Raw genomic sequence first — 11960 nt, forward strand, 5'->3', positions numbered from 1 at the left:
GCTACAGCCTCCACCATGAAACAGGGCTGATGGCTCCGGCTACAGATGTAGATGTACACTGAATAGACGGATGTGATTAAAGTTCACTGAGATTTTGCTGATTCGGACAGATTTAACAGATTTTTGTGATTAAATACTGTTGTTGTTATTAACCTGTCTCCCTGTTGACACTATTAAGCAGTTCAGAGTGCTCTGGTGACTCTTGAATGTGCCTTCCCTAAGCTCCAGAAAACAACTGAGTCTGTTGGGGAAAACTGATTTCGTGGTGGGAAAGAGCGGTTACCAGTGTGCACGAAGTGACTACTCAAGGACGGGTAAGAACCTTTGGCCAGAGGTCAACCTAAGGCAGGGGGTCACGCCGACACCGGCCATCTCCTGAAGGGAGGTGTTTTTATGTGAGAAAGGTATTAGAGTTGAGCGGTGACTGTGAGGCCAGCAGCATCAGCAGAACATTGAGAGGGGAGATGAGCTGTAAGGAGTTACGGCAGTCTGCCCCAGAAAAATGTGAGTTCCTCTATATACCACTTGCAAGAAACCGCATTCATTGTATGGCTTGTTTTTCATTATGACAAGCGTTTGCAACCATGCCAGGGGACAACACCCTGATGAAGATTATAGATAAAGAGCTGATGGGAATGGGCTTTCAAGAGCCAGCTGAGACCATGAGGTGATTGTCATTATTTGTTGTGGAGACAGTAACAAAACTTAATTTATGTCAGGAACATGATGCTGGTTGCCTTATGGGCAAGGAAAATATTATAGTGTTGATATTGAAATAATATGTCTATAAGATAGTTTTAACTCCTGAAGGTCGTTAGACATGGTGGTGGCTAAAGATTAAGACAGCTTTTGTAGATTCAAGAAAAGTCTGGATAAAGGTTAATGGTCAAAGGTTATTGTAATGAATTTATTATTATGTTTTGTCTAAATTACAGTCTTAGGAGGCTGTTGAAAAGATTATTAATGATAATGAGAGAGACTGCTTGAGTAAAGGAACGGATGGTATTCTGCCAGTCTTTCTGTTATCAGCCTGCTAAAGCAAGCTGAAGCAAAATAATGATAATGAACCAAAACAACCCAGCTGACTTTTCTAAGAGAAAATTAATAATGAACAAACGTGCTTTGAAACTGGTAAAGAGACCATGTAAAATTAGATAAAAGCTACAGGAAAATGAGAAGTTTAAAATCTTATTTAAAATTCAAATATGTTTAGAGTTAAAATCAAAGATATGAATATGAGAAAATGAGCAGTTAATAGTCAGGTATGTGTGTGTGTTGGATGGTGACAGCATTGTATGTTTTATGAGTGTTGATTCATGATTGTATGTGTTAGTTTAGGGGAGCTATTCTGTCCCTATAGTGTCTATATTGTGTCATTAACCTCTGGAATGAGAGTTTTATCATTACAGATGGGTTAAGGCAAATGACAAATTTGAAAGAAATTTGGTCATCAAGCTCTGTAGATTATTGTGAACAAAGGAAGGGGAATGTTGTTTGACTGACACTGACGATTAAGTCTGTACACCACGACCTGACCTGATAGAAACAATTGATGACTTTGACACTGGAGGATGTTTGTAGATGACTGACTTAAGAGACTAAATAAAAGGCCTGAAAAGCAGTGAGACTCAGGGCCAGTGCCCTTCAAATTATTAGATAAGAAGATGAGATTGTGGCTTACGTAATGTTTTGTTTCAGAGGCAGAGAAAGATGTCTGGGAGAAATTTGGCTGAAGGACAACATTTGGGTTAGTGTTGAAAACTTTGTTTACCCAAACACCATTATGTTAAACGAGTAGTATCATGCATCAAAAGGGGGATGGTAACAATTGCCATACCAAGGGGTTCAAATTTGCTGAATGCAATCAAACAGGTGGGACGATAAATGTTGGGAGGACACTGCGTTTAACTGGGTAAAAGCCATGTAAGAAGTCATTTTTCTCCCTAACAAAATTGCTGTCTGTAAGTGTGCTAATAAGGACTGTTTCAACAGGGAACGCCAGGGCAGATGCGGCAGCGAAGGCCGCTTCAGCACAGCAGACAAAAGAAACTATGTGTACTTTACTATCTGACAATAACCTCGACGGTTGTTTTTCTTTACAGAGCATGCAGACTTTTGATGTAGGTCAAAGTGTGCCAGTAAAATAATGGCTATGGATGAATTTGGCTGACTATCCTGGCTTGAGTTATTATTGTGGCAGAAAGGCCACACCTTGCGCAGCGCATAACTTAAAACTTTCCTTTTGCAGAATGTCAGGATGGATTGTGTCGAACAGAACTGATTCTGTTCCAAATGTATAAATATTGTTTTGTTAACATGAGCAAAGTGGGTTGAGTGTTTTTTTTTTCTTTCAGGTTTTTGAGTGCTGTTCAGTGAGCAAAATTATCTGGTGACAATATGTTTCAGGCTGTTGATTCAACAGGTCACACCAAAAGGGACGACCGGCAAGACAAGCGGTCACTAACAAAATAGCTAGGGTCTGCATTGACAGGTGACAGCAGGCAGGAAATGGTACATTCCAGTGGAGGTGCAGTCGGGATCTAAGGGAAAATCTTGTAATGATCAGAAAATGGTTGGAGAGTGTGACAACTGGGTCCACGCCTCTCACCTTAGACTACACCAACCAACCTCAGCAACCCCATGCGCCGACGCGGAGGGCAGTGAGGGATCAAGGACGTGCTAGTAACGTACCTCCCTTGCCAGCGGGGGAAAATCCTCTCTACGGCACGCAAAGTGTCATATTGGTGAAGACGGAATGTCCATGGGGCGAACGAGATGGTCAACACACCTGGAGGAGGATGTGGACCAACTAATGGTTTAAGTTTAGCTGAATAATTTGTTTTGTGATGATGTTGATGATTTTATTTGATTAAATCAAACTAGTGCTTAGTATTGATATAGATCTAATGATTTGATTGGTGCAAATGTTTTCAGGAAAACTATAAAATCTATTCAATGATGTGAAGTACAGTAATAAGCAAAAAGACAGTCGGTCTGTAATGGAAAAGTAAGAGTTAAATTTTAACAATCAAATTGGATAGAATGGATAAAATCATAAAACTCTTCTGGTTAGATTTTATTAAATAGTGTATTAAATAGAGCTTACTAAGTAAAACCATTGCCCAATTGAATTAAAAGTTAACAAAATACGGTTAGGAAATGTGTAGATGGGCGTGGATTAATGGAAAAGGCTGAATGTATAACAGTTATGATTTTGTGTTATTCTGATAATTTTGTTATTCATGAGGGGATATGAGAAAATTGGAATGTCTGTTCAATTGGCGAAAATGACAGCCTATCCCAAGGATGAACAAAATTAGGCAGATGGTGGAAGTAGTGGAAGCTACAGTAACGTGGTAAATTGGGGGGTGTTTTCCATTTTCCTATTTTCTTACTTTCTAAATTCTTTCTTTCTAAGGACGATGATAATGTGTAAAGAGGGTTAAAAACAGTAGCCATCCGTGTTACGAGGTGGCATACAAGGACAGGGTTTGAATTGAGGTATATTTTTTATCTACCTTTTTTTTTCTTTTCTTTGTGTAATAGTTTTCTGAAATCAACAAGGGGTGTTGAATTGATATATGTTGAACTGATGTGTTGTTTTCCTACTAAATATAACCTACACTTTTCTTGTTTATACTGAGATGACTGAGGGTCCGATCTATAGTGTTGGGGATGCAATAACAGTGCTTATTCGTCTAGCCCGGTTTCAGAATAAACCTTTATTTGCTTGCTATAAAATTAAGGGCCTATCCTTACAAAACAGCCTAAGCTTATTTCATTTTAATCTTTTCTTTTCCTGCACGTTTAAGAAGAGTGATCAGAGTTGCAGTATTAGTATTATTGTTTTGTTTATCAGTGAATGATAAAAAGGGGGAATTGTAATGGGAAATTTTGATTTTCATTGATTTACATTGTTGATTTTCATTATTTTCATTATTAAGACATTGAAATGATCTTTGCTGGACTCTACGTAGTCTGCAAACATATGACTAATGTGTGTGTGTTTTTAAACACTGGGAAACAGGTGAGACCTCAGGAGGAGGCAGATTGAAAAGGGACCTCTGACCCCTAGGGTCAGTGGCCGCCCAATTTAGAACTTGTGAGTTTGTAAGAACAAACTTAGCAGTATCAGAAAACTAGCAGGGAAGCCTCTCCTTGTTTAGATAAGGGGCAAGAGACCTTGAAAGCAGTATAAAGGCTCCTCTGCCCTCCCTCCCTGGTCTCACTTGTTTCACAGACTGTACTGGTGACTTCTGTGTGGCAACTGGGCCTTCTTGCAAGAATAAATACTTTTAAAAGACAATTTGACTCAGAAATGTCTCTTACGCAGGTGATGATTGTTTAATGAATATTTTTGCCACAACACTACATATCCCAGATAGCAACATTGTGTCGGCCCATATCCGGCCCACATCTGGCACCCGTGGAAAGATGATCTGGCCCACATGCAGTGTGGAATGATGGCACTTGGCCGGATCGCTCCTGTTTGCCAGATCTGGGCCACAAGCAGGCCATAGCAATGCCACATGTCAGCCAAGAGCAAAGAAATAAACCACAACTGGACCTTCCCAGCTAACAGACTTTTGTTATAAGAACGTTCTCCAAATATTCAGTGTTGGTTCTGGGAACGTGAAAAAATGTCCAGTTTTCTTGACTTTAGAGGAATGTGTTTTAAAAGGTATAATGTTCCTCAAACGTTCTTTCAACTTAATTTTGATTTAAAATTCAACATTATAGGAACGTTGATTTCTAACATTCCAAGAACATAAAAATGTCCAGTTTCCTGAATGTTACTAGAATGTTATTTAAAGGTTAGTGTGATGTTCCTGAAACATTCTTCAACACAAACTACAACTTTCTTCAGACACAGCCTTAGATGAACTGAAGATAAAAGACATTAACTCTCTGAAGATCTGATTAAACAACTCCACAAACAGCATTACCAGCTTCACTTATTACTAACCAGACTGACATTATTTCTGTCTCACGTCTACAGAAGATCTTATTGAGAATCAACAGAGGTTTAGATGTTGATGTCTTGTTGAAAATGTTTAGTTTGATGTCACCATTTATGAAGATCAGTGTCTGTTTTAGTTGGGCTCTTGACCCTTGACTTTCATTAAGTTTGTGATTTATCAGTAATTGCAGGTGTTCATGGAGAACATTTCTGTTTTAATAACAAAGGACTGCAAATAAAATTTGCTTTCACTGTAGATTTGCTCACTTTTACAACTTGAAAGTGATTAGAGAAGTTAATGAACTGAATTGATGTAATAAAAATTGTTTGTAACTGAAGAAAATTGTGTAAGATTGTCCAAAATTATTTAAAAGTTAAAAACGACACACTTAGACATCAGCGCTCGTTATACAAACCTCAACAATGGTGACAATCAAAAAATTATTCATCTGCATAATTTATTCATGCCGCAATGCATGCTGGGAGCCATGAATGTGTTTTGTATGCTGGCATGAAGAATGTCACCATTGTTGTGTTTCATATACCGAATGTTGATGTCTGTGAGTGTATAAATGACTGAAGACTAGTTTAAAACAAAGCCTTAACACATTCAGTGTTTTATACTATCACAGAAATCAACAATCAGTATCTGAAACTAAATATTATTGTAACAAATCATATTTTTCACATCTGTTGAGTTTAATATTTTTCAATAGTGTTTCAATTCCGTAATTCTTCAATTACAGAAAAAGCAGTCATTCATCTGTTATTAAAACAGAAATGTTTTTCTCCATGAACACCTGCGATCACTGAAAAAAACACAAACTTAATGAAAGTCAAGGGTCAAGAGCCCAACTAAAGCAAACACTGATCTCCATAATGGTGACCTTTTCAATAAGACATCAACATCTAAACCTCTGTTGATTCTCAGTAAGAGCTTCTGTAGACGTGTGACAGAAATAAAGTCAGTCTGGTTAGTAATAAGTGAAGCTGGTTATGCTGTTTGTGGAGTTGTTTAATCAGATCTTCAGAGAGTTAATGTATTTTATCTTCAGTTCATTGAAGGCTGTGACTGAATAAAGTTGTAGTTTGTGTTGAAGAATGTTTCAGGAACATCACACTAACCTTTAAATAACATTCTAGTAGGAAACTGGACATTTTTACGTTCTTTGAATGTTAGAAATCAACGTATAATGTTGAAAAAACGTTTGAGGAACATTATACCTTTTAAAACATGTTCCTCAAACGTAAAAAAAATGGACATTTTTCACGTTTCCAGAACCAACTCTGAATATTTGGAGAACGTTCTTGTAACAAAAGAAAAGTTAGCTGGGCTAGTGTTAATGGCGCAATGATGAAAACACAGAAAGGTTTCATTTGAGTAACTGCTCTGATGAATCACCTTTACACAAACACCATTAAAGATTCAGTTTCAGAGTGACTCAGGGACACATAAAGATAAACATTTCAAAGAAATGACAGTTACAGACCATATTACACAATGTTTTGTATGCGCAGGAAAACCATTGTTTGGTTACAGAGAAGCTGCCCGAGCCCTAAACATCCTTTAACGTGCTAAAATGCAGTTCGGTTAAGAGAAACTGATTATCTTTGGCTTTGGTTGTATAAAATGTTGCATGTTACATGCATGTTTTAGCTTGTTTTGTTATACAATTTGCTATATCCTTATACTCTTTATCATTTTTGTATTTATTTGTTTTGAACTAACACATTTCCTGTGTGATAATGTAAGAAAAGTTAAGTTTCATTTCTAAAGAAAAGCCCTCATGGGTGTGGCCCTCAGAGGGAAAGCCTTTAAAAGCCAGCAGCGGATCTCACAGTCATCACAGGACAGAGCTGAAGAACATCACACTTCTCTTGAAAACATAAACCTCACGAAATGGCAAACGCAGTAAGTAGGCAATTCTTTTCATTTGGCAATAAACTCCTAGCAGACACATCAAAATAATATAGTGAGAACCAGAATGTGCTGAATATATTGCATTGTTGTTAATGCACCCAGCTGTCATCATTTTACAGTATCGCAGTATTTTTATAATATATGAAAATTTCTTAAGTTAGTTTAACTGCAGTTTTACAACAAAATAGTTTCAGTTGTTAGTGAATATGTTCTATTTTGTTCATGCTCTTGATTTTTACACTGCTGTAGGTTCACAGTTTGTATGGGGCGCTGTTTGTAAAGCGGCTCACTCTGAAAATAACAGCAACATTTTGTCACATTTAGCTTCAGACAATGTTTAAAAACTGGTATGAATTTTTGACGATCACTTTTTAGCACATTTACAACAATATTTGTCAACTTAGAGATATTTTAAATAGTTAAATCTAAATATTAAATGTTAAATCTAAATGCTAAATCTAAATGTTAAATCTAAATCTAAATGCTAAATATAAATATAAATGTTAAATCTAAATCTAAATGTCAAATCTAAATCTAAATGCTAAATCTAAATATAAATGTTAAATCTAAATCTAAATGTCAAATCTAAATCTAAATGCTAAATCTAAATCTAAATGTTAAATCTAAATCTAAATGTTAAATCTAAATGTTAAATCTAAATCTAAATGTTAAATCTAAATGTTGAATCTAAATGTTAAATATAAATATAAATCTAAATATTGAATCTAAATGTTTCGGTTGAAACTAAATATATAACTAATATGCAAATTCAAAATGCCGGTAACAGGAAGTGCCAAAATAAAAGCTCTGCACTGAACATTTCATGAATAAAAACATTTCTGCATTGATAAAGTAGATCAACATTTCTGTTTTAATAACAGATGAATAACTGCTTTTTCTGTAATTGATGAATTACGGAATTGAAACACTGAAACACCCCCTCAGGGCTCCCTTGTAAAAGAGATTTGACTATCTCAATGGGACATCACCTGGTAAAATAAAGGATAAATAAATAAAAACTATTGAAAAATAATAAACTCAAATGTGAAAAAGATGATTTGTTACAATAATATTTAGTTTCAGATACTGATTGTTGATTTCTGTGAGAGTATAAAACACTGAATGTGTTAAGGTTTTGTTTTAATCTAGTCTTCAGTCATTTATACACTCACAGACATCAACATTCGGTATATGAAACACAACAATGGTGACATTCTTCCTGCCAGCATACTAAACACATTCATGGCTCCCAGCATGCATTGCGGCATGAATAAATTATGCAGATGAATAATTTTTTGATTGTCACCATTGTTAAGGTTTGTATAACGAGCGCTGATGTCTAAGTGTGTCGATTTTAACTTTTAAATAATTTTGGACAATCTTACACAAATTTCTTCAGTTACAAACGATTTTTATCCCATCAATTCAGTTCATTAACTTCTCTAATCACTTTCAAGTTGTAAAAGTGAGCAAATCTACAGTGAAACCAATTGTTTATTTGCAGTTCTTTTTCTGTTATTAAAACAGAAATGTTTCTCTCCATGAACACCTGCAATTACTGATAAAACACAAACTTAATGAAAGTCAAGGGTCAAGAGCCCTAAAGCAATCACCTGATCTCCATAACGGTGACCTCAAACTAAACATTTTCAATAAGACATCAACATCTAAACCTCAGTTAATTCTCAATAAGATCTTCTGTAGACGTGAGACAGAAATAAAGTCAGTCTGGTTAGTAATAAGTGAAGCTGGTAATGCTGTTTGTGGAGTTGTTTAATCAGATCTTCAGAGAGTTAATGTCTTTTATCTTCAGTTCATCTAAAGCTGTGTCTGAATAAAGTTGTAGTTTGTGTTGAAGAATGTTTCAGGAACATCACACTAACCTTTAAATAACGTTAGAAATCAACGTTCCTATAATGTTGAATTTTAAATCAAAATGAAGTTGAAAGAACGTTTGAGGAACATTATACCTTTTAAAACACGTTCCTCTAACGTCAAGAAAACTGGACATTTTTCACGTTCCCAGAACCAACCCTGAAAATTTGGAGAATGTTCTTATAACAAAAGTCTGTTATCTGGGTCTTTATTAGTTCATTTGCATTGTATTTATGTTCACTGTACTATATAACACACTGTTAACTAACTTTATCTTCTCAGGCAGATAACGGCTTCAGAGAAAGATTGAACAAGCGCATAAAACGAGAGTTATATGTCGAGGGAGAGCATGTCAACATACAAAATCTGAAAATGAGAGATGATATAAGAGAAGTACAACAAGTACAAAAGTATCTCTCCAAAGATATCACAGGTTATCCAACTCCTGTTGAATTTCACATCACAGAATTGACCCATGTCACTAACAAAACTAGCCTTCAGGAGATCTGGGACTCAGAGGGATTCATGGGATTCGAACCAAATTCGCTTTCATGGTGGAGCCTGAAGATCAATGAAGCGGATATAAGAGCAGCTGAGGAGCGTTTCCTCGAGAGTTCATTCCCAGACAGAAGCAAAGAAGAAATAGCAGCTCAGCAGCCGTTCCTGAGTGATTTCACCACATCACCAGCATTCAAAAATGAATCCTCACGCTACGGCAACTTCCGCTTCACGTTTCCTCTGACTGAACTGATGGAGGCCTACAAGAAGCAGATGTGTGAGGACGAAGAGCCGGTTCTCAGGGTATACAAGACCAAACTTTTCAAGCAGGAGATTGAGTATGTTGTTCTCGTTCACAGCCCTCAGTTTAATGAGAAGTTTAGTAAATATCCACTGCTTACATCCAGCCCATTGGTTTCTTACGAGGGAAATCAGATCATCTGGAAAGCACAAGCCATTTGTGAAACCCACAACTACCAACTGGACATCCATGGAAAAAAAGCAGTAACAAAACCCATGTATCCATACCAGTTTTATGTGTGGGATCAGCTTAGCCTCGTCTTTCACATCAAAGAGGATGAGGTCCTTACCTTCCCTCAAAGAAAGCTTAAAGCAAGCCTCAGTTGTTGTGCAATTGATCCAATAAACCTTTCCAATGGAGAAAACTGCTCTTCCATTAAAGAAGCTGAGAAATTGCTTGAAAGCTTGCAAGATGATGATGAAAAGGAAGATGAAAAAGAAGAAAATGCACTTGAGGAGGTGAAAATGGAAGCAGACTAAGAACTTTTGCAGTTCTGCGATTTTGTGGTTTTGCCCATCCTTTCTGCTAATAGATTTTGTTGAGAAATTACAGTAAATTAAAGTTGGAGGGTGATTTTTTTTGTCTAATATACTTGTCATTGAAAGGCTATTATGGGATAAAAACACTGAAATCATATGGATTGTTCAAAATAAATACACCATTTTTAACCTATAATGCTCTCTATTATTCTTTCACAAGCTGGTCAGTGTTTACGAGGCAAGACTATTAAAACTCCTTGTATATGTGTGTGTGTGTGTGTGTGTGTGTGTGTGTCTGCCAAACAACATTAAACTGATTCTCTTCTTTCCTTCAGTGATTTTGCTTGTTAACAGGCTTTTTAAGGCTGAGGTGACTCCATATTTAATATACACAGGTTTTGTGGCTCTGATAACCCCGCTAATAGACTTTTGTTATAAAAACGTTCTCCTAATATTCAGGGTTGGTTCTGGGAACGTGAAAAATATCCAGTTTTCTTGACATTTGAGGAATGTGTTTTAAAAGGTATAATGTTCCCCAAACGTTATTTCAACTTCAGTTTGATTTAAAATTCAATATTAACGTTGATTTCTAACATTCCAAGAACATAAAAAGGTCCAGTTTCCTGAATGTTAATATAATGTTATTTAAAGCCAGGTTAGTGTGATGTTCCTGAAACATTCTTCAATCATCTTTCGAAAGAGTAATAAGAACACAAACTACAACTTAACCATCATGGGGATCAGTGTTTGCTTTAGTTGGCCTCTTGACCCTTTGACTTTCATTAAGTTGGTGTTTTTTCAGTAATCGCAGGTGTTCATGGAGAACATTTCTGCATTGATAAAGCAGATCAACATGTCTATTTTAATGTCTGCTTTTTCATGACTTCAAGAATTGTTGGTTAAAAACTATTAAAAGCTATTAAATTCAACAAATGTAAATAAGATAATTTGTAGCAATAATAAAATATAATAAAAAATAATAATAATTAAAAATCACTTCTGAATCTGAATTTTTTTTTTTCATGTTTCTTGTTATTTGGTAATGTTTTTTGCGTTTTTTTTTTTAAACAAGTATAGAAATTAAGGAACTTAATGATCAATATAAAAGAAATTACAGGAGATGAGACTAACATCAACACTTTAAATGCACATTATTGCACTTTTTTCATATGTTTTTAAATGTTTGCTGTAATAAAAACACTTGTCATGGAATAATTAATATAATTAATAATTAATAACAGTTGATATGGTTATTTGATGCTGATCTAACAGCAGAAACACTCGCCGGGTTTAAATCCCAGTTGCAAAATTGTGTTAAATTTCCATGTTGTCATACTGCGTTACAATGCGTTTATATTTTTTCTATATAAAATTGTCAAAAAAGTTATTTTTTTCCGTTAAGTCTATTTTCCATAAAGCCGGTTAAACCTCTTTAAATATAGAATAGAAAAGTTCTAATAGCGGCTCATTGTAGCGCAGTGTGACAACTGTGATGCGAAGCTGAATTTTCAGCATCATTACTCCAGTTTTCAGTGTCACGTGATCCTTCAGAAATCATGCTGATTTGCTGCTCAAGAAACATTTATTATTATTATCAGTGTTGAATACCGTTGTACTGCCTAATAGCTATTTTTGGGAAAGTGGTGATACATTTTTTTTTACAGGATTCTTTGATCAATAGAATGTTTAAAATAAAGCCCTTAAGAACAGTCTTGGTTAAAATAGTACCAAACATATAATCTACAACTGAGACAGGTGTTGAAAATACTGTATTTTCTACTTACATTCACTCATTATACATCAATCTGCTTTGGTATAATATCACTGGGATATTATTATTATGACATATCTGAATGGATTCATCTGCAGTAGGCAGTGGGAGGAGGATGCTGGGACTCTGAATAACTGCGAAATATGCAAATGAGC

At 35.6% G+C, this 11960-nt stretch overlaps 1 protein-coding gene across 1 annotated transcript; it reads left to right on the forward strand.

The window, feature by feature from the left end:
• Positions 1-6806: 6806 nt before the first annotated feature.
• On the forward strand, positions 6807-10226 carry LOC311097109 (uncharacterized protein). The gene is made up of 2 exons (XM_084136587.1): positions 6807-6872; positions 9039-10226. The coding sequence occupies exons 1-2, from the start codon at positions 6861-6863 to the stop codon at positions 10032-10034; spliced, it is 1008 nt and encodes a 335-aa protein (XP_083992713.1). The 5' UTR covers positions 6807-6860; the 3' UTR covers positions 10035-10226.
• Positions 10227-11960: the final 1734 nt, after the last annotated feature.

The sequence above is a fragment of the Abramis brama genome, assembly GCF_963993115.1.
Source record: "Abramis brama genome assembly, chromosome: 1".
In the NCBI taxonomy this organism is placed as follows: domain Eukaryota; kingdom Metazoa; phylum Chordata; class Actinopteri; order Cypriniformes; family Leuciscidae; genus Abramis; species Abramis brama.